At 44.8% G+C, this 27,197-nt stretch overlaps 2 protein-coding genes and 1 long non-coding RNA gene across 5 annotated transcripts in view; 1 reads left to right on the top strand and 2 right to left on the bottom strand.

Moving 5' to 3' along the window:
- Positions 1-21,669, bottom strand: part of rasgrf2b (Ras protein-specific guanine nucleotide-releasing factor 2b) — a 61,752-nt gene extending 40,083 nt beyond the window's left edge. For both annotated transcript variants that reach the window (XM_038703400.1, XM_038703401.1), the window contains exon 1: positions 20,969-21,669. In XM_038703400.1, coding sequence (XP_038559328.1) covers positions 20,969-21,244 — 276 coding nt within the window. In that variant the 5' untranslated portion in view covers positions 21,245-21,669. The remainder of the gene's footprint in view (positions 1-20,968) is intronic.
- On the top strand, positions 5,815-6,694 carry LOC119891636. Its single transcript, XR_005442476.1, has 2 exons — positions 5,815-6,332; positions 6,460-6,694. It is a non-coding gene; the product is annotated as an uncharacterized LOC119891636 (long non-coding RNA).
- Positions 21,670-22,480: 811 nt separating the features above from the next.
- msh3 (mutS homolog 3 (E. coli)) overlaps positions 22,481-27,197 on the bottom strand; it is a 61,561-nt gene continuing 56,844 nt past the window's right edge. For both annotated transcript variants that reach the window (XM_038703402.1, XM_038703403.1), the window contains exons 22-24: positions 26,093-26,225; positions 25,770-25,938; positions 22,481-22,849 (exon numbers count right to left, since the gene is read on the bottom strand). In XM_038703402.1, the coding sequence (XP_038559330.1) occupies positions 22,768-22,849; positions 25,770-25,938; positions 26,093-26,225 (384 nt within the window). In that variant the 3' untranslated portion in view covers positions 22,481-22,767. The remainder of the gene's footprint in view (positions 22,850-25,769; positions 25,939-26,092; positions 26,226-27,197) is intronic.

Below are 27,197 nucleotides of genomic sequence, written 5' to 3'. Positions count from 1 at the left end.
TGTTCTATGACTCCCATGGTGCAACAGCAGAGGTGTCTAAACACACCATAAAACAGTTTTACTATATTTTTGAGAATTACCAGTGTGCCTGACTTGATACTGTAAAACTCTGCTCATAAACTCTGCAATACAACAAGAAACACTCATGAAACCACATGACAATTGTATTACCTGACGCTAAAGTTTATTTTAGACACTAGTTGTGAGGTGTGTGTGTCTCCTTTTCTCTGTGCCACCACTCCACATCACCACCTGCAGCCCCTCCCCTTGGGGTCAACACAATATAGACTTATCACTTTATAAAGTTGATATGGTTGATAAGCAAACAAGTTGGCAAACAGCGGCTTATTTACACATCAAGCAAACATTTGCAAAATTAGCATTCCTTTCGAGCCATGTTTGTGTCAACCTGACAAATTTAAGTCCAATATTCAGTGTAGTCAATTAATGCTCTACTAAGTTCACCAGACAGTTTGTCTGTGAGCAGGTCGTGTAGAGAAGATTTTAATAGTTTTTTGCTGAAAATAGCTGCCTGCTGAAAGACACTACAGCAAAAAGTTCACACAGCTAAGCGGGACTCCAGAGTCTGATAATAATGCTACTTGTTTTCTCACTATGAGCAATTCATTTTACGCAAAATCATCTGATCCATTATTTATATGAAATAGGGCTGTCCCCGACTAAGCATTTACATAGTTGAATCAGAATTGTCAAGTCCTGCCTATAGTTGACTGTTGAATCAAGTAGCAATTTAAAAACGAAAAAATATTCTTTGTGTGGTTAATCAACGGTGATACATTATCCGAAAGTACTGCGAGGTGCGGACCACTCGGAGCTGGGGCTCCATCTCTTCAGCAAGTTTTCCTCTTCTCCCACTGCACACATACACGCTATGCCTACACATGCGCACTGACGACTCAGGGTTAGGGTTACAATTTTCTATTTATTCATGCACTTTAAAAACATTTATTGAAAGTTTTTTTATATATATATATATGTTTATTTACAGCATTAAACATGAAATGTATGTTGTAATAGGCTGTATATTAAGTTATTGGGAGAAAACTGGTAGTTCTATGTAAAATCAGATGCATGATCCTTGGTTCACTGCAAAGCTTCGACTGTGAGATTGACAGTCGAATCAGGCTCCGCCCATCGAGGCATCAAATCTTCAACTATTTCACGGTCAGCCCTAATATGAAATAATTGATTAAGGCAGCATTAAAGGAATGGTTTAAAATTATGGGGAATACACTTTTTTAAGAGTTAATTGACAAGATTGAAACAATGTCCATGTGGAGCTACAGTCAGGTAGTGATGCCTATCAAACTGGAAGCAGGGGGAAATAGCTAGGCTGGTTCAAACATTTCCTGCCAGTACCTTTAAGGCTCAATAGTTTGGACAGAGTCAGGCTAGCTTCCATATTTATGCTAAGCTAAGCTAGCTCCATACTTGACACACAAACTTGAGCGTGGTATCGATCTCCTCATCTAATTATCTGAAAGAAAGCAAGTCAGAATATTTCCGAAAATCTACTAATTCTTTAAAACTGGCTGTTTTTCTTAGTTCCACAGACAACAGTTTTCATAGGAATGTGAAAACATGATAGGAATTAGGTACATGAACTGCTGTTGAAAGTAAAATGCACCCTTATTTTCATCCATACTTTGATTAGTGCAGTATTTCAAACACAAGAGACAGATTTGAAGACAGATGCCAGCTTTATATTGTATCTGACACTAATGAGGTCCGTAATGGCTCTAACACTTGGCAGAGATCTTAAGAGGAAAATGAAAAGCAGCCTGTAGAGGAAAGCAGATTAGACTCTGGGAATACTGGAAAATTGGTTCCTTGATGCAGACAATTAGTGCGAGCAAAAATGAAAAATGAACTAATGAGAAATACTTACACACACATGAGCATACATATATACACACACATATATACGCATCAGGATGTAAGCACTGATACTTACACTCTTAAGTGTCACCACACCTTTTCTTACATTAACTCTAATAAGGAAGGAGACTGTTGAAAAGAACCGCTGTGTGCCTGAAGCTCAACAAAAACACTTATTATATTAAAACCAATCCTGCCAGATCAGACAAGATTGTATTCATCTCTCCCATGCTTTAAGTTTCTAATGAAAGTTTCTATTTCAATCTACTAGAGCCATGTGTATTATGCATGGATAGAGGTAATGTCAGAATCAGAATCAGCTTTTTTGCCAGGTATGTGTACACATATGAGGAATTTGACTCAGGATTGTACATTGCTCACGATGTGCTTACTTATACAATAATACAGTGAGACAATACTAAAATAAATCAGACACAGGCTACAGTGTAGACAACACAAATATACACACTATGAACAAAAAAACAATATAGACATACTGACAAATAGTGCAGTGAGCAGATTGCAAAGGATTCAGGAGTAAGATATTATTATCATTATTATGTACATAATAACAATAATAATAATAATCTTTATTTGTAGAGCACTTTTCAAAAACAAGTTACAAAGTGCTTCAACAAGTGCAAAGACAACAATACCCAAAAGACAACAATACAAGCAAGAAAACATTGAAAAGACCAAAATACACATGTAAGATAAATATAAAATAAGTAAAATAGAATAAAATAAAAGGGATAAAATAAAGTCAAATAAGATCGGGAAAGGCTCTCCTATAAAAGTATGTTTTAGAAGGGACATAAAAGAGTTCACTGACTCAGCTGACCTGATTTCCTCGGGCAGGCTGTTCCAGAGCCTCGGGGCCCTGACAGCAAACGCTCTGTCCCCTTTAGTTTTCAGTCGAGACTCTGGAACAGACAACAGACCTCTGCCCGAGGATCTCAAGGTACGTGCTGGTGCGTATGGGACTAAAAGGTCAGAAATATAACAAGGCGAGAGGCCATGAAGAGCTTTAAAAGTGATCAATAAAATTTTAAAGTCAATTCTAAAACATACTGGGAGCCAGTGTAGTGAAGCTAAAATAGGGGTGATGTGGTCATATTTCTTTGTTCTGGTTAAAAGCCTGGCAGCTGAGTTCTGGACAGTCTGGAGTCGATCAGTAGATTTTTGGGTTAAACAAGTGAAAAGGCTGTTGCAATAATCCAGGCGTGATGAGATGAAGGCATGTAAAATGGTCTCGCTGTCCTTAAAAGTTAACATAGATGGAATTTTTGCTATATTTCTAAGTTGATAAAAACATGATTGAACAAGCTTTGTGGTGTGCTGCTCGGAATTTAAATTACTATCAAACCAGACACCAAGGTTCTTTGCAACAGGCTTAATGTGATTTACTAGGGAACCAGCAGATGGCAGTATTTGTTTTGCCATCTGCTGAGACCCGATGACCAGGATTTCTGTTTTGTCTGAGTTCAGCTGGAGGAAATTATTTGACATCCATTTTTTAACTTCACAAAGGCAGTTGTTAAGTGAACTCAGCATTCCAGGGTCTGTGGATCTGACGGACAAGTACATTTGTGTATCATCAGCATAAATATGAAAAGAAGTACCATGTTTATGGATAATATGTCCAAGGGGAAGCAGATACAAGGAAAACAAAATGGGTCCTAAGACCGACCCCTGAGACACACCATATTTAACAGGACAGAACTGTCTAACATGATGTTGTGATCAATGGTGTCAAAAGCAGCGCTAAGGTCCAGGAGTACCAGGACTGAGCACATGCCTTCATCAGCAGAAATTAAAAGGTCATTGGTGACTTTAAGCAGGGCAGTCTCAGTGCTGTGGTACTTCCTGAAACCAGACTGAAACTTTTGCGAACGCTGTAATTTATCCAGGGTTGCTTACTAGCTTTAGACATAGGCCTAACCTTTAGAGGAGCAGTAATATTTAGTGACAACAAGCAGATATGATTGAAGTCATCGACCAGATTGTTGGTGTTGGAATCAGACAGGTGTTGGCTTTGGCTCTGAAAGAGTGCGCAAAACTTTGAAACACTCTGTTCATCAAAGAAGCGAGAACACACGGAGCTTGGTGAGGCGGCATGAGTAACAGGAGAATCACAGCTAAAAACAATACAACTGTGGTCAGATATGGTCATGTCCACATGTCAGAGGTGGATGTGATATACAGGTACACATACACATACATGCATACATGTACACATGTACACAGTACGATGGAGCATAGTGCAAAGGATGTATATACAATATGACAATATTGTATGAACAGCACTGAAATAGAGAATGGTGAATAAATAATAAGTGGTAACCAGTAAACAGAAGGATCTGAGTGATGGCTTGTGGGAAGAAACTGTTCTTGTGTCTGATGGTTTTGGTGTACAGTGCTCTGTAGCGCCTACCAGAGGGGAGAAGCTGGAACAGGTTGTGTCCGGGGTGAGATGGATCTGCAGTGATGTTTCCTGCCCATTTCCTGACTCTGGAAATGGTGTAAGTCCTCAATGGAGGGCAGGTTGACACAGATGATCATTTCTGCAGTTCTGACTGTCCGTTGTAGTCTGCTCCTGTCCTTTTTGGTGGCAGATCCAAACCAGACAGTGATGGAGGTGCAGAGGACAGACTGGATGATGGCTGTGTAAAAGTGGATCAGCAGTTCCTTAAGCAGGTTGAGCTTCCTGAGCTGGCGCCCTCTGCTGGGCCTTCTAGATGATGGTGTCAGTGTTGGGCTCCCACTTCAGGTCCTGGGATATGGTGGAACCCAGAAACCTGAAGGTTTCCACAGCAGACACAGGGCTGTTGAGTATGGTGATGGGGGGCAGAGTCGGGGGGCTCCTCCTGAAGTCCACGGTCATTTCCACAGTTTTGAGTGTGTTAAGCCCCAGGTTGTTCTGATCGCACCAGAGAACCAGCTGATCAACCTCAGTCTGTTGTATCGTCAGCGAACTTCAGGAGTTTGAGATATGTGTCTCCTGAGGTCCAGTTGTTGGTGTAGAGGGAGAAGAGCAGTGGGGAGAGCACACACCCCTGGGTGGCACCAGTGCAGTGCCAATAGTCGGGTGCTGGATGTGATGTTCCCCAGTCTCACCTGCTGACTCCTATCAGTCAGGAAGTTTGTGATCCACGGACAGATGGAGGCTGGCACAGTGAGCTGGGTGAGTCTGGTGCTGAGGATGTCCGGGATGATGGTGTTGTATGCCGAGCTGAAGTCCACAAACAGGATCCTTGCATAAGTCCCTGAGGTGTCAAGGTGTTGCAGGATGTAATGCAGTCCCAAATTAACTGCATCATCTACTGACCTGTTAGCCCTGTAGGCAAACTGCAGGGGGTCCAGCAAGGGGCCTGTAATGTCCTTCTGGTGAGCCAACACCAGTCTTTCAAAGGACTTTATGACTACAGATGTCAGGGCGACAGGCCTGTAGTAATTTAGTCCAGAGATGGAGGGTTTTTGGGGACCAGGATGATTGTGGAGCATTTGAAGCAGGAGGGAACTTCACACAGCTCCAGTGATCTGTTGTCACAGATTCAGTTCCCTTTACAGTCAATTTGTCCATTGCTTTCAAAGCATCGTTGATGAAGATACTGAGCTTTAAATTCAATAGACATGAAACTTGAACATAAAAAGCATTTGTGTCTTGAAAAAACACTGGAAAAGGATTTCTCATGTCCTAATTCATATTTACACTGAAACCCTGAGGTGCAGATATGACAGGACCAGAAAATTGCAGGCGACTTTTTATGCTTCTGGTGTGTTTTAATTTGTGAGCTGTGCCTTTTTACCCTTTTTAGTGTGTTACTTGTGTTTTTATCGCATGTGGTGTGTTTTAATGCATGTGTGTTTTTTAAGTTTTACTTACTGGCTGGACTGATCTTAAACCGCACACCTCCACTAATGACATAATGACCAAATGAGCAACAGGTGTGGAAGCTGGCAACGGATTGGACAGGACTCCTTTTTAAGTGAAGCAACGGCAGTAGGAAGAGCAAGGAACGCAACAACATGGATGAAGGATGTAGGCCGGTAAGGAGCGTGACTGCGGGGAAGCAGGCAGAGGAGATGGAGGTTCGATGGAGAGAAGTGTGAAGAGAGCAGCAGTGGAAGTCGGCCAGCTCGTTGGGTGCTTAGCAGGGGGGGCATCGAGCAGGAGGACGGCAGCTATGAGACACCTATGGGGAAGTAATTGATTGGACGGAACCGGCGCGGCAGCTGAGACGACGCGGCAGCCGAGACGACGCAGCAGCAGGCGACCGTGAGAGTAGTCGCTATAGAGGCCTGCAAGAAGACGCCGGGCTGATTCGGGCAGAGCCAGGAGCAACACGAGTAGACGACCGCAGCAGCCAGTATCCGCCAACACGCTTCCACTCAGGCCTGGGCGAACGGTACGACTGTCGCCCGGGGAAACCGTGAGTAACAGCTTACGTATGTTAAGCTAGGCGGCACAGAGGACCAGGCAGGGGAGGGCTGCAGAGTCAGGGTCGTGAGGCATAGGGTGCGGGTTGACCGACGTGAGCACACTACTCTCTGTTGTAGGAAACGGACGAGCGGCGAGGACTGTGGAGCAGGCGGAGCGACCCGTGGAGCTACTGGGCCGTGGGACGGAGGAATCCCCAGAGGGACTGTTTGCCGTGCCGGGAGCTGTCAAATCACGAAACATTTAGCTTTTAGAACTTAGCTTTTGTTTTTTATCTGTGGCATCACATGGGTTTTGGTTAGGATGTTTTAAACTTATAAACATTTTTTAATTGTAATAAATTGTTAACATTTATTTTAGCTCCTGTGGTTTGTTTCTGCTCTGGTCCAACCCCGATTTTTAAAGAACCTATGTCTGAGTCCTAGGGCTCATTCCCTAGGTGGAGTTGTCAGCGAGCCCTCGCAACATATTTTTTACTTAGTAATACCCTTTTAATTTCTTATCACTTATCCACACGTGACACAAAGCATAACATTTCAGAAAACAACTCAAATATTTCAAGAATGGCAATTTAGAAAACACACATTGCATGATTCCTCTTTAATAAATGTTTGCATGAAGTTTGGCTGTGAATCAAACGTGTTGCTGCACCATACAAAACATTATGGCTGCACTTCTTTAAATGGCATGCTGAGGTTTTTTTTTTTTTGCATTTTCTTTAGAACAAGACTGCTAGAGGGACTGTCACAAAAACAACCAAATGTCTTAACAACTGTTTTTTTTTTTGTTTGTTTTTTTTTGAAACCACAAAGAAATGACAAAACACCAGGCAAATGGACAGAACTCTGTGACCATCTGTAAATGCACAGCAAACACCCGCGCAAGGAAAATTGTCACAATTTGCCCTACTTCCATTTCTCTAAAGCTATCAGTATCCATTGAAAATCAAAAATTAGAAAAATGGAAGGTAGCCTATTTTACGGTTTTCTGAAAAACTGCACTTTTGTTGTAACAAATTTCGTTTTATTTCCAGAAATGTTTTGCACCTCAGTGTCACCATATTGAGTCTGTTACTGAGATTGAACACTTCATTCATAATCAGTAGATAATTCAACCCATGTTCAATATTTTCACTTGACACAGAGGCTGTGTCAGGGATCAATTTGCTTTGAATTTATCAAAGTGACATATGGTTTGTAACATGGACTGGATTTGAATGCTGGACTTTATATGGCTTTAATTTAAATATGATGCTGGGAGCAAAGCACCCTTCCTTTGAAGCAACCCCTCTGATGAATAGCTTTCTGATATTACAGTTGAATTTTTTTCTGCAGCTGCACTGATTTCATTCATTATTTGTTTGGATCCTGGCTCTGGCATAATTAGATGATGTTCCAAACGTGTAGACCAGCGGTCGGAAAAAATAAAATTATTTTCAAGCCGTTACATGGACCACAACAAAGTCCACGCAAGCACGAGACACTATCAATTTATTTATGTTTTATTTTTCTGCTATCAAAGCAATCTGGCCGTGGGCCAGATATTATTGTTGGCAGGCCGGTTCTGTCCCGCGGCCGCCTATTGCCAACCACTGTTATAGGCAAAAAAAGGCATTGATTGGCTTGTTTGTTTCTATAACGTGGCAAACAGCTGTTCAAGAAGAAACACCTGGCCTTTGTTGCTCAGCAAAATCTGACATATAGGTGGTGATCTGGAAACACACTGCACTGAATGGCCATTTCCCCTGGTTGATGGCCTCTGATGAACTGTGCTGCTCACTGGAATCAATAACAGTGGCAATTTTCGTGGAGGGATGGTTTGACAATTATATACAGCTAAATCTACAAGCCTTTTACACACACACACAGCAATGCACATTGTGAAAGTCCACCTCCTTTAGCAGGACCTGCTGTGTGTTTGTTTCCCCTTGTTTTTCTGCGTTGCCTTGTAGTTCCCTGGTAGGAAGAGTTCATCAGTGTAACTTGGAACACCTGGCCAGTCCCCCACAGGTACTTAAAACCTGTCTTTCCCAGTCCATTGGTTTTCTCTCTCCATTCGTCTGGAACCATGTTCTTGTTTGTTTGGCTTTGTTTGTGGTTTTATATCATAACCTACAACACCATCCATTCATCAGCCAACCATTCCATCCATCTGCTGATACACTGATAACATTGATTAACACATCTCATATCTGTAGTATGTTTTTGGGTTCTATCTCACACAGGCTCCGCCCTCTACTGGACTCTATGGGTACTACCTCTCTTCCTATCACACGCACGTACTCGCCCACTGAAATTTTGAATACTCTAAGTAGCCAACCAATTGGACGTCGCTACTGTACGTGCGTACCGTATAAATAGCTGTGTCCTCACTGCTCAGCATCCTTTTTTCTTCAGACAGACGGCGAACCGCCCACTGACTTTCACCTCCACGGATGGAGTCGCCGCTCCTTGAAGCTCGCCTTTGCCCGTCGTGCCCCGGTCTGATCGCCGGGGTAGACACTCATCGATCCTGCTTTGAATGCCTCGGCAGGGACCACGCCAGTGATGGCATCCGCCAACCGCCGCCGTGTGTTGACTGCCGAGCCATTCCTCTCATCCGGCGTCAGCAGCGCTGAGAGCATTTCCGGCAGTGTGAGCTCTCCCTCATCTGCGAGGAGAGTGAGGAAGACGCCGGCCCGGATCCCCTCCCTGCCGAGGAGGATGCTCCGGCCCCCGATCTACCGCCTCATTCGGCTTCACGCTCCCTGCCGTCCCTGCCGCCGCCGCTGATCGACGATGATGCTGACAGCCTGTCATCTGCGTCAGCCACCTCTACCGCGGCCATCTCGGCCGTGTCTAAAGAGCAAATTAACTCCTCTTCAGTCCGTCACGACTTCCCCGCGGTTATGGCTATAGCGGCGGGGCGCGTCGGGCTAGCACTGCCCCCCCCCATCCCGCCTAAGCCGGTGAGTCGGCTCCGGGAGGGGTTCTACGGGCCTACTCGCCATGCTCAGCCCGCCTTCGTCTCCCCGGCTCTCCCAGATATCTGGCAGTGCGCCGAGGCATCCTGGGCAGAGCCGCAGCAGACGAGGGCGCCCTTTACGGGTTTGATTGATTTCCTGCGCGTGCAGGGCCACACTGAAACAGCTGTTCCGTGCGTGCCCCCGCTGGAAGAGGCCCTCGCTGCCCACCTTCTTCCTCACTCTGCTGGCCGGTCAGCGGGAAGGAGGCCCCGCCCGCCGCTGGCGCAGGACAGGGGGACGTTGGAGTATTTTGAAAAAATATTCCAACTGGGCGCACAGCTGGCCGCAGCGGCCAACAATCTGGGTGTGCTGGGCGTCGCGGCAGCATCCGAGTCCCCAATCGCCCCCCCCCCCATCGGACAAGGTGGATTTCCTGCCCCGAGCCATCGGTCAGATGAACAACCTGGTCCAGGGTGTGGCCACCGCTGTGGGGCGCGTCATGTCTCTGGCCACAGTAGGTTCTCGCCACGTTCTCGCCGTCGTAATGCCACCCTCAGACGTCGTGCTCGCCGCCAAGCCAGATCGCCGCTGTCTTCATCACCGGCTACTCAGGGCGGATCCACGGATGCACCGCGCCCTCCCCGAGACACGGGGCGCCCAGGGATCCCACACAGGCGAGGGGATCTACATCGCGGCCAGAGGAGCAGCCTAGACCCCTCCGCCAGCCTTCCTGCGGCTGGGGGAAGAAGCGGCCACTGAAATGACTGGCTGAGAAGGGAGAGCAGCCGGTATCTCAGCCATTCCTCAAAGAGCTAATTCCTCCCCACCAACCCCTTCCCAGCAAAGTGTTGTGCTGAACACGCCACTTCAACACGGCGCATTCACCGGCGCTAAGCTAACGGCTTGCCCCTTGGCCCACACCGCTCTCCCGGCAAAGGCTGAACGAGACGGTGGTGCGGCCCGGGCATCCACAGTGCTTGCTACACCGCCTGAGCTGCGACACACTCCACTTCCGCGGCATGACGGCCGAGAAACGAGCCGCTCTTGCCGTAGAAGCAGCACAATGCAGCTATCTGATCCTAGCTTGCATTCCCAGCGCGCCTACGTGAACCCGCTCGGGCGCGCTGCTAGCTCACTGGCAGTGTTTTCATGCCACACAGACATACACGCTAAGCTGCCGAAAACTGCTCCAACAAGAGGTCGCAGCGCATCACGGAGTATCCGTGGTAGCAGCAGCCTAGCCCGCTATTGCCGGAGAGATGCTGTCACTAGCCACGTCTCTCCCGTCATAGCAAAGCAGGGAAGATCGCTCGTTGCCTCTGCGAGCGGCTCGGTGCGCCGTTTGGCAGCAGAGGGGACACTATCTCTCCCACAGTGGCCAACAGCTGTGGAGAGGACAGCTCCCCGGCTCGTCACTTCTCCTCTCGACAGTTCTGCTGATAATGAACGCGTCACCGTAGACGCTACGACAACACTGTCGCAGGCAATGACGTCAACGGAGCGACCGGCCGTGGTGCGTTCAGGACACCACAATCTGCTCGGGTTTTTCGAGACTTCGGCCGTGGTGCGTTCAAGGTCACCACGGCCGGTTCGGCCCTTTCGATTGCGGCCCCCCTTGGGCCAAACTCCCATTTATGGAGGGTTTGGCGCTGGTGAGGGCCGAGGAAGCTTTCCAGCGTTTCATCCACAACGCTCCTCAGCTAACAGCGCGTCCCCTGACTCATTTCCACACGGAATGGAGACGTTGCTGCAAGCCAACAGACTGGATGGACGGCACACTGAGGCGGGGTTACTCCCTACAATTTTGCCGTATCCCACCGTCTTTCCAGGGTATCAAGGAAGCCAACCTGTCCTCTCAGGAGGAGGTGGACTTCCTGGCCACAGAGATTCAACAGCTCCTGCAGAAACTATCTCTGTCGTTCCAACCCACGACACGTACAGGGGTCTTTACTCCACGTAATTCCTGGTCCCCAAGAAGACTGGAGGCTTCAGACCCATCCTGGATCTCCGCTACCTGAACCAGCATATTGCACGGAAACCGTTCCGCATGCTGACACTCAGGAAACTGCTAGAGCTAGTGCAGCCCGGCGATTGGTTGACGACCATAGACCTGAAAGACGCCTACTTTCATGTTGAGGTGGCCCGGAAACACAGGAAGTTTCTGCATTTTGCCTTCCAGGGGGTGGCGTACGAATACACCAGACTCCCCTTCGGCTACTCACTGGCCCCACGCACATTCAGCAAGTGCGTAGACGCCGCACTGCTACCATTGTGCGATCAGGGCATGAGAGTCTTTTTCTAAATAATGGGCAATTTTCCACACAGCTCAGTTGATTTTGCATCTGAACATCCTGGGCTTTGCAATCAACTGGGAGAAGAGCTCCCCCTATCCCCGCCAGGAGGTGGAGTATTATATATATATATTTTGGGGTTGTGCTCAACTCAGCCAGCCTGAGAGCTCATCTGTCGGAACTCAGACAGACGACCCTTCTTCAAGCGGTCCACAAGTTCCAGCTGAGAACTGCTGTGACGGCGCTGGCAGTAATGCAGCTGCTGGGACTCATGGCAGCAGCCCATCCAGTAGTTACCCTGGGCCTGCTACACATGCGGCGGCTACAACACTGGTTTACCAGCCTGCATCTAAACCTCAAGAGGCACAAGCGATGCATGGTGACGCCCCCCCAGTCAGTACAGAGGGACCTGCAGTTCTGGGGGTCCCCACATCGCCTGAGGGCGGGGGTACCGCTCGGCCGGATATCCTCATACGTGTCGGTGTTCACGGATGTGTCTCTGACCGGATGGGGAGGGACCTGCCTGGGGAGAGCAGTGGATGGTGTGTGGCCTCCTGGGGAGAGCCGACACATCAACCAACTGGAGCTCCACGCGGTTTTTCTGGTCCTCCAGCACCACAAAGCCCTAGTCCAGGGCAGGCACGTGCTGGTGAGGACAGACAACCGCACGACAGTCGCCTACATCAACAGACAGGGCAGAGTCCGATCCGCAGCTCTGTTGACGTTAGCAGAGGACCTATGGACATGGGCTGCAGCACACTTGCTGTCTCTGAAGGCCCATCACGTCCCAGGCTCGGAGAACAGGGGGGCCGACCTCATGTCGAGGGGCGGTCCCCCACAGAGCGAGTGGAGACTGCACCCCGATATAATACAGCAGATCTGGTCTCGCTTCGGGACGGCGCAGGTGGACCTGTTTGCCAGACGTCGTTTGCACACGCGCCATGGCCAAAAGGGCTGCTGTATGCTTTCCCTCCACTCCATCTGGGGGGCCCTGCTGGAGAGGGTGAGAAAGGAAGGGTTGTCAGTCATCCTGGTAGCCCCCAGCCGCAGATCGGTGGGGTGGTACGCAGAGGTGACACATTATATGAAGCGCACGGCCCCCATTCGACGCACTGATCAACTGCTTGTTTGCTTTGGTGACGGTGCGATCGGTAAAGCTCTATCCAAGAAGCGCCTAGCTGGATGGCTTTGTGATTGTATCTCACAGGCCTACGTGCAGGCGGGGAAAGACCCACCCTCGGTGGTCCGGGCTCACTCCACACGAGGTGTGGCTGTGTCAACGGCCCTCTTCAACGGGGTGAGCGTCGAGGAGATTTGCACAACGGCATCGTGGTCTTCACCATGTCCATTTGTGCGTTTTTACCTCTTGGATGTGTCGGGCTCCTTCTCAGGATCTGTGCTCGCAGGTGCGACTCAGGATCTGTGAGGAAGAAGACTGGTGTCTACCATAGACTACCGGTTGTCGGGGAAAACATTCTTACACTGACTGTGATGTCCCCTGTAGGGGTCAGGACAGTTCAGGTGCTGGATCTGGCTGGATCAGATCCATCTGGTCATGCCAAACCCCTAGCGGTCTCGTGACCTTTCTGAGGGTGGCCCACTGCCCCATCGCTTAGGATGGAGGCAGCCTAGGGCCTGTGGCTGGTGACCTGGGGCCGATCGTGTCAGTGAGGTGAGCTGTTGCTTGTCGCGGCTGGGCGGACAGTCATCGGGCTCCACCCACTGTACCCATAGAGTCCAGTAGAGGGCGGAGCCTGTGTGAGATAGAATGAAGGTTCCGATATGGTAACCTAGTTCTATTAGCACAGGCGGAGCCCTCTACAATGGAGCCCTGCCGCTCCACCGCCGTCTGCTGAAGGGTTGGTTGGATGCTGAGCAGTGAGGACACCGCTATTTATATGGTACGCACGTACAGTAGCGACGTCCAATTGGTCGGCTACTTACAGTATTCAAAATTTCAGTGGGTGAGTACGTGCGTGTGATAGGAAGAGAGGTAGTACCCATAGAGTCCAGTAGAGGGCTCCGCCTGTGCTAATAGAACTTGGGTTACCATATCGTAATCTTCGTTATTGTATGTAGGGGTGCCCCAAACAAAAGATTATCCTAGTAGACTAATAGTCAATAGTTCAAGCCATAGTCAACTAGTTGTTGCATGTTTATATTAATTTAATTATTTGAATATATATTTTTGGGGCATAACAAGCACTCATAACCAATACTCCCCCAGTACCCCCTGTTCCCTGTAAATCCCTAATTAGTGTTTTTCTCCTGGTAGTGTTGCGGTAAACATGGTTGGAGCAATTGCTTGACAGCACAGCCATAGACTCGGGTCTGGTTGCCTTTTCGGTGCAATCAGTATTCCGTGCATAAGTATCTGTCACTGCATAAAGACTAGGGGTGAGTGATGTTAGTTAGATTGGGATAGGCAGTTACTTAGTATGGATCTTTTTGTGGACTTAAGCCTAGTTCACACTACACGATTTTTATACCGATTTGCCAGTTCGCGAGCTCGGCGACCGTCACACTGTGATGGGGAGTAAATTGGTGGTTGATAGGTGGTTGCCAGTCGTTATGTGTGAACTACACAACGACGCATCAAAACAGCTCCCCAACAGATCACTGCCACATCGCCGACGTCTGCCAGATATGTAGCATACCAAATATCTGGAAGAGTCAGCCAACTCGACTTCCAGATCCAGCCAATGAGAGCAGGCAGCTGGCAGAGCAGGCAGCTTTTTTTCTGCAAAACACTTTTACTCACCTCCAGCTCTCTCTGTAGCTCAGACAATCCCTGCTATCTGCGTGTGCTGATCAATTCTTTCACCCATATTCTTTTTCTTTATGGCTATCTTTATTATAACAAAGAACAGCTGTTTCGTGTGTAGGTTCGCGTCATTTCCCGTTTCACATTTCACGTGTTTTCTTGAAAAAAACGTAGTTTGGAGACCAGCGTCGGGTGACACAACCACTGTCAGCTCATGTAGTGTGTGACCCACTGTCACCAATCAGTCACATAGTGTGAACCCCACAACAACTTCAAGACTCCCGTCACAAGATGGCAAGATGTGTAGTCTGTGAACAGCACATCGATCTGCCGACGCTGAAAGTCGTGTAGTCTGCACAATCATTATGAAGTTGACATTTCTTATAAGCAGTTAAAAGGCCAGGGGCAACCCCCTTGTCCAACTAACATGACCTCTGCCTTTTTTGGCAACAGGTAGTTTAACATTTAAGCAGCAAAAAGAGATGCTTGTGTTACAGTTGCAGCATGACATGAATGAAGCAAAAAGCAGAGATAGAAAAGAAAAGGCATTTGGTGCTGTCAAGCTGAACAGGCAAAGTTGTGTCTACCGCAATACCAGCTGGATTTAATCAAATGTGGAAAGTTGATAGCTGACTGTCCTGTGGAGCTCAAAAGTTTCTTGTTTTACCCTGAGCCTTCAGAGGAGTTTTGATATTGAACCTGCGTTTGTTGCCAAGATTTTATGAAAAGGATCCAGAGATATTTTTCTCTCTGTTTGAGCATGTGGAAGACACAAGACAGTAGTCGGAGTCTGCTTGCACGTTAATGCTGCATTGACCGATAGAGCGGAGGTGGCCTATTCATCAAACACATTCTCATTCCTGACTCGTCATCACATATTGACGCTAGGTCAAGACACCTTGGCGTCGCTTTTTAACGCCCTGGTTACCCGTTTAGTTGTTTTTCAACATTTAGGGCTCCGCGGTCAAGTTAGCAAGGGTTAACAACAATAAATATTCAGCATCTGGTCAAGTTAGCAACAATAAATATGCCATGTCCGGTTAGACTTTCAAAATAAAATGTTAAAGTTGGGAAACATTGCCATTTTGAAATGCCACATTGTTAAAGTTGTGAAGCATTGCAATTGCGTTAGATTTAGGCACCAAAAGTACATGGTTAGGGTTAGGAAAAGATCATTGTTTGGGTTAAAATAACTACGCACGTCAGTTAACACAAAAGTTAAGTAACGTTATTTGTGTAACTTACCCAATTTACGCAAACTTAAATAAAAGTATTTCATGTTAACTTTTTGTTTTACACAGGAAAGAAACACCGGCCTCCTGGTTGAAAGTCTTGTTTCTGGCCCCATCCACCCCAACCACCTTCTTACTCTGTTGTCAAGTCAGCTTTGTTGAAGGCTTATGAGTTGGTCCCTGAGGATTCCCACCAACATTTTCAAACATGGAGCAAAGGGCAAATGAGCAGACACACCCTGAATTTGATCTGACAGCTAATATTATGTGCTGGTGCTCCGTGTTAAAGGTGGAGTGTCTAAGGAGTTGTATGTTCAAACAGGTCTCTTCCCACAGAGGAGGTAAAAAAAAATGGGTGCCTCACTGTGACAGTTTCATTGGGGATGCCATTATCCAAATTGTGCTGCCATCTAAATTCAATGAGTCTGTGTTGAAATTGCCTCATGATGAATCTGGACACTGGTATTTCAGGAAAACCTACTGTAAGGTCATCCAACAAAGGTTAAAGTCAAAGGCAACTGGACTTGGTTGAAGATACTGGAAAGTATCTATAACTATGACCTGGATGACTGAGAATCTTCATAGACATCCTACTGTCAGGTCCTGCAGCATTTCTTTTGACCACATTTGAAACAAGATGTTGCTGCATCAGTGCTTGAAGTGGGCTGGTACTCATCTGTACGCTGTACTGGTATTTCTACATCTTACTTTTTGGCGTACTTTTTTGCAGTCCCGGCACTTCTTACAAGCTCCTGGTGCTCTTTTCACGTCTCTCCATGTGCAGAAACAGAGTAGGAAAAAGACTGGGAGCTTTTTCATCAAGCAGGTGCATAAAGTTTGTGAACAGAACAATCACCGCCTGGATGGGGCGGGACATTAAAAAAGGTTGATGTGCTACAGTAAACTTGAAATGTTGAACTTGTTGCTCTACATGAATTGTTATGATTATTGACAAGTTAGTACTTAGCATTAACAAATTAGAGACTAACCACAATGTAGAGCATTTTTTTGTAAAGGGATTTAATGAATGAAAACTCACAAAAATTAAACTGCTGTATTATCCAACTGGAATTAATATACTAGTAGTAAGCTATATAGGATGCAATTATCTTAAATTATAATGAATACACTAACATTTGCCCTAATTAAACCTTGACCACAGTGGTGTAATATCAGGAAATGTTTTTATTTGTGAAACAGTTGAAGTGTTGAATCTCAACTAATAAGCTGTTGAAATGTTTCAAACACTATAAACAATCGTAGGCAGACATTAGACAAGTAATGTGCAACCTATAAATAAATTATAGGCAACAGCTGATGGTGAGTACTGGCACCTATGATTTTTCCACTTCAAGCACTGTGCTGCATATATTAAAACATGTCACATGCAACGGCTCACTGGCATACCTAATCAGAGTATAACGTCTTATAAGACCTGCTCCTTTGTTCCCTATTCCAGCTGTCAGAGAGCCTTTTGAGCATCTAATAATTGATTGTGTAGGTCCACTACCTCGTTCTAAGTCTGGCGCAGTTTAAAACCAAAGTACCCGTTATCCGGCTGCATACCCATCGCGCGGTTAGGTCTGTGGTGTGGTGTGGCTCTTACCCAGTCCATTTGGATTTTTGGTATTCAAAAAAGCATTCAAATTGATCAGGGTTAAAACTTCTCCTCCCATCAGTTCTATCAAGTGCTGAAGCAACTTCATGTCAAGCACAACAAAGCATCTGCCTTTGATCTGATTCTGCACATCTGCAATGATGTGTAGATTCAGGGGGCATTGGAACGTGTCCAGCAGACACCGAAGTTGCTGTTGCATGTTTATTGTACTCAAATGGAGAGTGACTGGAAGGATGGTTTGCCCTGGTTGATGCAGACAGAAGAGCACTGGGTTCAGTCCGAATTATGTGGTGTTTGGCCTTACACTGCATGGCCCATTGACTCCATAATATGAAGCAGAACCTCATTAAAATCTCATCAATTATGTGAATGGTTTTCAGTATAGCTTCTTGAAGCCCTGTCTCGTCTGAGTGTGTGTGGTTTATAGCCCTGTGTTGCAAGGATATCTAAAGAACTTGAGTCACTGTGCAAATTACATGTCCCATTGTCGGAGCGGGCACATAAACTTTCTGCATTTATAATACCAAATGGCTTGTACTTCTACAGAGTCATGCCTTAGTGGTTTCATAATGCCTCAGCAACATTTCAGAGCCTTATGACCAAGGTTGTAGGGGATTTGGAGGGATGCACAGTCTATTGAGATGATGTGGTGGTCTATTTAGATACACGGTGCTCTCATTTGGAGCACATTTGGACTCTCTTCAGCCACTTGGCTGAGGCATATCTCAATGTCAGCCTCACCAAGTGTGAGTTTGCAAGGGCCAGGGTATAGTTTGTCCAGTGCAAGAAAAAATTCAAGCTGGAACTTGTTTTCTGGTTCTGGGGGGATACTTCTGAAGCTGGAAGTAGTTCCACTCACTGATTTGCTGAAGGGGAAAACAACTTTTGTTTGGTCTCCTGTTTGTAAGAGGCTTTTGAAAGGGTATGCTATACTTTTGCAAGTTGATGATCTGGGTTTAGATACAGCAGCGAGCTCCTTCTCAAAGAAACTTAATTCCTATCCATTAGATTTTTCTATGACACAAAAATAAGCATTGATATGGGTGCTAAAACATTTTGATGTTTATGTGGGTTCTGTGTGCCTGTGCTGGTCTACACCGAGCACAATCCTTTAACTTTTCTCAAATCTCTCTAAAGTGGTCACTGTTCTTAATCAAATTGGCTAGAAATCCGACATATCTTAATTTTCTGGTAGTATGTTTTGGGGTGTTCTATGTTAAGGAATAATCATGAACACCAGTTTAAAAATGGTGTACCTCCTGTTTTTTGTCATGGCTCATGAGCCGGGTCATGACAACATCCACAGTCGCTGTGGAAACCATTTAGTCCAGTGTGAATGCTCTCCAAATTATTCGAAGGGTTTGTGTCTATCTGAGAGTACAACAGAGAGGCAGTAGCTGTGTGTTATTTGTGTGGTTGCATTGTGGCTCACTGTGGGGGTGTAATACTGCAGGTTGCTGGCAGACTCACTCAACTGCACAGAAAAACAGTGAAGAGCAAGAACAACTGATGTAAAGATTATGAGGAATAAAATCCAAGTTCAGACTGACCATTTCTTGATCATGTTAAACACACGAGCACACACACAGCCTCATATGCAAGACAAAATGTCATTGCTATTTGGTTTATTCCTCCTGTGTGCACGGCTATGTAGTTACATTTTTTCATTTAGCTGACGCTTTTATCCAAAGCGACATACAATAGCTATACATGTCAGAGGTCACACACCTCTGGAGCAACTACGGGTTAAGTGTCTTGCTCAGGGACACATATGTTGCTGTGGGGAATTGACCCCGGGTCTCTCACACCAAAGGCACGTCTTATCCACTGCCCTATCACCACCCCCACCAGAGTTACATGGCAGCACACAAGGTTTCAACTGAGGGCAGATTGAAAATAACTCTAATTAAGCATCACAGCTGTAGTATGAGAGTGAGACAGATAGAGAGAGTGAGACATTGAGTGTGAAAGAGAGGATAAAATAAGACATCATAATTGCCAAGCTCGATCAGAAGAGAGAGGTTTTTATGCTTACATCAGTGCCAATATTAGCAGTTGGAACCACATGCAATTTTGCCCTCAGAAAGACATATTTGTCCTCCTTTCATTATCATTAATATCAACTACATTAAAGAAAGAAAGACATAATCTTCTTGCTTTATGTTTGGCTTGGATTAAAACCACACTCTACCATGCCCTGGCGTTCCTAAAGCCTTTTTCTCCATTTGCATACATCTGGAATGGATTGTTTTTATACATACTGTACATTTAAAGAGACAGAAAATCTACTGTATAAGAAGATGAGTCTCTGTGGAGATAAATATTTTCTGAGTGATGATGATTGGTGGCTACTGTTGACCTCTCCCCACCTCTCATATGATAAAAGTGTGCATCCACTTACGGTCTCCTTAATACTAGCTCAAACTGAAAAAAGTCAATGCTCTCCAGTGTATCCCTCCCCCTTCATTTTAATGGGCATGATGCCTGTGCACACACACATGCACACAGTCCCTGAGGCCAGCAGAAAACTGGGATCAGAAACAGAAATTCATTCTCTGCCATTACTTTCATGAAGTAAATGTTATTTTTACTATAACAAAGAATTCTTCTTTGATAGATATATCCCTAGGATTGATTATATAATTGTGGCCAATACATGTGTGTGTTCCATTTTTTTTTCAATGAAATGCATGTGCAAATGGTAAAAATGTTTCCTAGCAACAAGATCTACATAACTGTTGGAGCAACAATGCTGAGGCAACTTCCAGGAACACAGTCACCAACAGATTTGCCCAAAACATTTCCCTGAATCGCACTGCTTTAAAGGCAAAAAGCCCTAACCTTTCTCAGCACTGCAGAAGTCTGCAGCAGCTGCAGCAGAACAGAGCTTTATGTAAAATTGTAGTTCGGATCACAAGGTTAAAGACAATACATATGCCATGCTGCATTGTGTGTACCTAAATGACATGGCATTCTGGGAATTAATATTTCATTAAATGTAAAGATGATGTACATTTATTAAATTACTGATACAAATTTGTGATACATATGGTGTAAAATGAAAATGTATTCAGCATTCATGGGGTTAAATAAAACACCTTGTTGCTGCATTGCTATACTGGCCTCCCACTGTGGGACTCAAAATGAATTTGGCTTGAACATGAACTACGAAGAAATTTCAGCCTTGTTTGATTCATCCATATAAAGTGTTGGGTTCACACGCAACAGGTTACAAGTCAAGTACATTTTGTGGCTGCAGCCAGCAACTGTCTTGACCTCAGAGAAAAAAATACTGCTCCAACTAGCAGAGTGTAAAAAAAGAGAAATACATGTTTATGTGACAACTGAAAGGGAAGGACCAGATCTTCTTCTTTTGCTGTTGTTTAGAATTTGAAAGATTCATGCTGTGGGAAACATCTCTTTCCAACCAGCCTGCTCCCATGTGGGGGTGGGGGGGGGGGTCACCTGCTCTGGAAAGATGCATTTGCTCTGGACACTGCAGAGCTTGTTGGAAGTGTAGAGGGCAGAGTGGCTGAGCTGCTGCAGCCACCTTAGTATGATGCTGCGTGAGCCACTTGCTCGTTTTGCATGGGCGTCACTTTGAGTGTGATGAAATAATTCAATCTTTTAGTTTTCATTAATATGATTTTTTTTTTTTTTTAAATGTGTCAAACAAGCAATAATCGATGTAAATCTCTGTGGAAACATAACACATTAGCTTCCAGACATTTCGGTCTTTGATATGGTCATTTTTTATTTGCTATTTTTAAACCTCTCACCTGTTTCTCCAGCGATTCCTTCCCAGTGTTGGACATCTTTGGCGCCGGCGCGCGCTCGCAGGTGCATCCTTCCAACAGGTAAATCCCGGCAGGTCGCGCGCTCTGCTCGTTCTCGAAGTAGAACAGTACATTCTGGTAAAGGGCGAAGAACTTCTCGTGCCATCGGCTGTTCTCCGCCGTCTTCTTGCTCAGGTATCCGCGCTTAGTCCCGTCTTTACGCGCGACCGCCGACAGAAACAGCGCGTGCCCTTCATTGTAGCGGACGCTCTTCTGCATTTTGTCGTACGGTGTGGTAGAGAGAAGAAATTGGGACAACCAGAGCTTTCACTGCAAGCCCATGGGGTTGCGTGTAAACTTTCCCACCGAGACGCTTGGTTCAGCGAAACCGTGGCGCACGGAAAAGTTGCCCCGCTGACAGGAGCGCTTCTGCAGAGGAACTCATGGTAAACATGTCCGAGTCTTACAAGCACTTGAATAAATCCATGCTGCTCGCAAAAAAGCGCGCTTCTATAAATAAACAACAACAAAACAAGCAGGAGAAAGCGAGATCGAGGCGTGTCGTTCTCAACGGGGAAAACCCTCAAGTGGAGAGACAGTGACAGAATCACAGACCCGATAAACTGTAATCGGCTTTGACAGTGTTTAACTCTCTGCCTCGCACACAAACACTCACTCCCACTAGGTCTCTCTATCTTTCTCTCTCTCCAGTGATGCGCGCTGATCTTGGAGTTGGTAGAATTAAAGGCGGAGCATGAGTGGTGTGTGTGTGTTTGAGGGTATGAGAGAGAGCTAGAGATGTGATGCAAATTTTCTCAGTGGCAAATGATTTGTATTTGCATTATTAACAGCGACGGGTAGCAAAAAGTACACCCTAACGGACAAGCCTACATTCAGGATAAAGACTACATGAATACAATGCCTGTTCAACTTTGACAAAACGCGTGTAAATCAACAATTTAATGCCTCCTCATGTCATAATCGGTTTCCTTCATGTTTTCTGCACAACAAGAAACTATGTCTAAGTTCTTATTTAAAGGGGAACTCCACCAATTAGACGCATCTGTTTATATTACAGTATCCCGTATTAGTACAAAATAAATACATATAAAGATGTAGGCCTAGCCTATGCCTATAAAGCCTTTTGTTAATCTGGAGTGAGCTGTGCAAAGTCTGATAAATTAAAGTTAGCACAAGTTTGAAAATGAAAGAAATATGGATATGGCGTTGGAAAGTGCGTTTACCAGGCCTCTGTAGCCTGCTCCTCATCTCTTCTTTAGGCTAGTAGCATAAGTCCTCTACAAGCTTCACACACTGGAATTGCATTGTGGGTAATGTAGGTGCCACATATTGACAAGAAAGAAGAATGTGTGGAATAAAAAAAGATCTCTGATCTCTGATTCCGCTGCATCAATTATGATCTCTTTTTCCTGTCCATTACAATGCTATAGTAGCACAATGCTAAATCTGTGGAGTAGGCTCCTCTTTTTAAGGTCAGACAGAGAACAAGTGTAAGAAGTTTTTGTTTTGTTTTTTTATCACAATACACACTGATGTCACATATAGTCTGGTGGGTCAAACCTTGATCAATTGGTATTAATTGATGTTATGACAATTAGGTTACAGTACAGATGATGATGATGATGTTTATGGTGGCAATGACGATAACCAGCACCAGAGATGTTTATTCTCCTGAAGGCTAAAGCATGTATATTGTTCTTTGAGCATGGCCATTCACTGACAGCTGGGTTCTCTCCTCTTCATGTTCTGATCTGATGGTGTTGACTACCATTGCAGCGATGTCAATAGTTTGACTGCAGCCACTCCATAAGGGATGATTTGTCCGAGATGCGCCAAAGATCTGAAAGAAGTTTCTTATTCTTCCTAGAGAGACACAAAGACAAGGAAATGTTGCATAAACAAAATATTGTATATAAAACTAATATATTTCCTTACATAAGTCCACATGTTTTGAGCCAAAATACATTATACTCACACACACAGCAGAGTGAGAGTATGATAAAATCCCTGTTCTTAACCTCCAACAAGCAGCTCAACTCCTGTGTGTATGATTATTGTGTACTCAGCATGGCTTCACTCTAACAAACGACAAACATCTCATATAGGGAGGATTACATTGATGGAGAGGTAGCACATATAATGTGTGTGTGTGTGTGTGTGTGTGTACGCGCGCTGACAGATATTTCATATAGTGAGGATTACTTAGGAAGAGACTAAGCAACGCTCAACTCCCAGCAGGCTGTCTGTTACACAGCGAGGAGATGCCATGTGTAAATTTACAGCGACAGAAGAATGTGGAGAAAGTGCAATATGCTGACGCTTCAACAGCAAAAGACTAAGAATTCTCCGTATTTCTGCTTCCTAACTCAATCGCAACCAGAACACCTCTGCCTGGCAGTGTGTGGTTCATCCTAATAGAAAAACTTGTCTATATCAGCATTAAAAAAAACATATATTTTCTCTTTCCATCCCTATTAGTGTGCGCTTGTGCATTCCTCTTAATATTTGGAAAAGGTAAATTAGCCAAGGGAAAACTTGGACCCTCTGGGAGAAAATATTCCCAGGACAAAAGGTTGACAACAGCTGTTAAGCATCTCCGTTTTAATCAACAATTCCAGAACATTCATTTTAATTAAAATTGTCATTTATTTAATAACCACGTTAGGAATGTCAATTTAAAATAGGAACTTCAAACAAAGAACTTATTCAAATCTATCTTGTTTGTTAATGGAAAACTGCACCACAAATTGAGGTTGACACTAAACTAATCTAAAATAATCTCATTACTGTTCTTTTTTTCCTTCATGAAAATACGGGTGACCTGTGGATTGATTGCAAAGTTTAAAAAAAGTTTTCTCCCACTGTTTATTATTAAAAAAATAAATAACCTATGTTACGTTACATAGCAATGCAGAGTTGCAATGAAAATGCAAAAAGGACAAATGATGTGTTAAACTCTCAGGTGCAGTGAGAGGGTAAGGGGAGGGAGAGCGACTGATTTAAAAGTCGTCACGTTCGAGAGTGTCATTCAGTGAAACCCCGAAGCTGTGACTTCGGGCATGTTGACTGGTGTATCAGGGACACTGGGCTGCTTGTCATCATAGAAACAGATCATCAGACAGAGATTTGTTTCGCAGCTTCAGTAATATTGTCAGCCTTCTCTTCGATGCGCAGCTCCACTGCTCACCGAAGCAAATGTCTCATGAGTGCTGATAGGCTATTCGCAACGTGTAACCAACCAGACAGTGCCGTGGGCGGGACATTGAGCAAGACTACAGAGAGGTGATTACCTACAGAGACAGGCAGCCACATCAGAGCCAAAGTAGCGCATTTTAAAATAGGGATGCACCGAATGTTCGGCCACCGAAATTAATCGGCCGAAAATAGCAAAAAAAAAACACTTTCGATGTTCGGCCTAATAAGTCAAAAGACTGAATAAGTTTTAGCGAACAATTACGTTGACATGTCAGCAGTGTGGAAGCATTTTAAAGTGTCTGAGAAAGACGCAAGAATCGCCGTTTGCAGACGCTGTTCTGCTGAATTGACTCCTAGCACATCCACTCCATCTGTGGCTGACTTCTTAGAAAAGGCAACAAACTGTCTGAACCGCTTTGAGTGTTTCTATCTCTCGTTTCTGAGAAGGCGATTAAGCTAGCCGCACCTACATTTGGAGTGCACACGTATTTAAGCCTTTATGGTAAATCCACTGAAACAGACCAGAGCGAGCTGAAAGGCAGGTTAGCGACTTCATATTGTCAGTTTCTCTCTTTACAAAGGCAAGTACATTAAAAGTAAATGGACACATGTAATTTACTTTACTGGAGGGCTTTACTTTAAATTTTGTTTATTTTGGATAAATATTATGCAGCAGAGGCAGGGATATATAATCCAGAAAGGGGGAAATCCCCCCCAAGCAAATCGCACCCTGCCCATAACCATAGTAATTCACTGTAAATCCTGCCTGTGTGCGCACTGTGTGAGAGGAGAGGAGTCACTGTGCTGCTTAGTTTACTCTGAGTAGTATGCAGGGGAATAAACTAATCAACAATATTGTAGAGTTTTACATATTTCTCACTTTATGAATTACACACTTGATTTGTCGCTAGTCGCTTTTTACAAATGAAGTTGCTGAAGGTCTGAAAAAAAACAGGAAAACTATCCATCATAAAGCTGCTTGTAAGTCTCTCTCTCCTCTGTGAAACTCCTTGGTACATTTTCTGGTTCAGATGTATGAGCACAAGAATTAATCAAGTTTATTTGAGTGATAAAGCTTAAATATACACTCAATTTAGTGTCAGTGGAGCTATTTTGAGTTTCATTTCTTCATGACACAAATTTTTTTTTTTCAGCTACAAGCTCGATTTGTGCTTAACAGTATTCAAGAAACTCCAAAAACACAGGAACAGGACATTTTGTGATTTATGAGACGGTTTAGTGAGATACTGCAGCAATTTAGTAGTAAGTAAAAGTAAAAGCAGCTGAGATATCCTGCCCTTTTCCCCCCAAAACACCGGATCCTACATTTCCAATAACTTGACAGTATTTATGTGGTAGGTTGCATTCAGACCATCTTCAGCCCAGAGTTAAAAAGCAAAGCCCCCTCATTCATCTGAATGAGGCCAGTCCATTGCGAGGATGCCAATGTACGGGAGCGCTAGCAAGTTGAACATGACCATAAAATAATTGCCTACATGATAACTTTTCAGAGTAGTAAAATCCTGCTTCACAGTATAAAGTGAGTGGAGTGCCCCTTTAAGAAAAGGTCAGGGTGTGTTCGTAGTACCTCCTGGCGTTGACTATGCGCTCCAGCTCTCGGGCTTTGCGTGCAGCAGTGTGTAGTATAGGGTCTGGAATGTCTGCCAATCGGGCGACATTCAGGCCATAGCTCCGCGCTGCAGCTCCTTCAGTTAACTGGTAGAGGAAGGTGATGAATTCTGGCTGAACCTCTCCATCTGCCGGCATATACACAAAGTGCAGAGTAATAGTGATTTAGAAATGTCCAAAGTAAGACTGTTAATAAGATTGGCAACAGTCAAATTCATAATATACACCCCAAAAAACAGTGAATGCATATTCATATGTGCACAAAAATGCACGCGCACATACCATTAGTGTCAGTGGCGATGTCAGGTTCATTGAGTAGGAAAGCCATGTGGTAGTTAGACACATGTTCAGGATACACCCGCTCCAACTCGCACAGAGGAGGGTAATGGGTCACAAACAGTGTGAGGGCTTTCACCTACGAAAAAGAAGGAGAGAGTGAAGTGTTAACATTGAGAAAAACCTAGTACACAGGGTCTCTGGCAGCTCTTTGGTCTACCATCAGATTGTTCAGGAAACCTACATAAAGAGGCTCAGCCAGGTGTGAATGCAATCTGTGCATTGTGTTGACATTAGTAAAAAAATATCCAGCTGAAGCGAAGACAACAGCATAGCTGCAGGCAGCAATGTCATCACTGCAGTGACTGCTGTGTAGCGGCCTGCCAGAGAAGCTTGTCACTTCTGTTGTTTCAGGCGGTCGTGGAAGACGTTTTGCTGGTAGGTAAAAGTAAGAAAAGTAAGTACGAGCTGTACAGTAATGGCACTTGTTCTGACCCTCCACCTGCCATGTTTGGTTTTACTGACAATAAAACTACCACTTTCCCACCTACTCACCAGCTTCGCATAGTGCCTGTGAACTGAGATCTGATCAGAGTGCCCACAGAAAGCAGACAAGAAAACCGTATAAAATCTCAAGTAAATGTTAAGATATTGCTGTTTGTATTTGTCATTATCTGTTTAGATGAAGACCACATTTTATTACCAGGTGTAAGAGAGGTCATGTTGGTAGAATAATGATCACATTTGAAAATCAATGAGCCAAAGTCTGAGAAAACACAATAATGAAACAGAAAATCTCATAAACAAGGTGACGCCATAAGGTAATAATTTCTCATTAGAACTAAACACAAAGTGCAGCTGAGGCTGATGGGAATATCATTAGTATTGTGTGTATTTGGTCATAGCCCAAAATATTTAGATTTTTGACATCAATAAAGTGATTATAATTCATCTCATCAGTTTCGTGGTAATTCATCCAATAGTTGTCGAGACATTCCACTCAACCACAAATGTCAACCTGCTAGTGGAGCTAAAGATAAAGTCAGGGGATCATCAAAGTCAGAAAGGATCATCGTCAAGATCCCACAAATGGTATAAACTGAATCTTAGG

Source organism: Micropterus salmoides, unplaced genomic scaffold, assembly GCF_014851395.1.
Source record: "Micropterus salmoides isolate LMB-PRFRI ecotype aquatic unplaced genomic scaffold, ASM1485139v1 Ms_hic_scaffold_7, whole genome shotgun sequence".
Lineage (NCBI taxonomy): Eukaryota > Metazoa > Chordata > Actinopteri > Centrarchiformes > Centrarchidae > Micropterus > Micropterus salmoides.
Note: the sequence above shows the minus strand (reverse complement) of the source record. Positions and strands in the feature narration are given on the sequence as shown.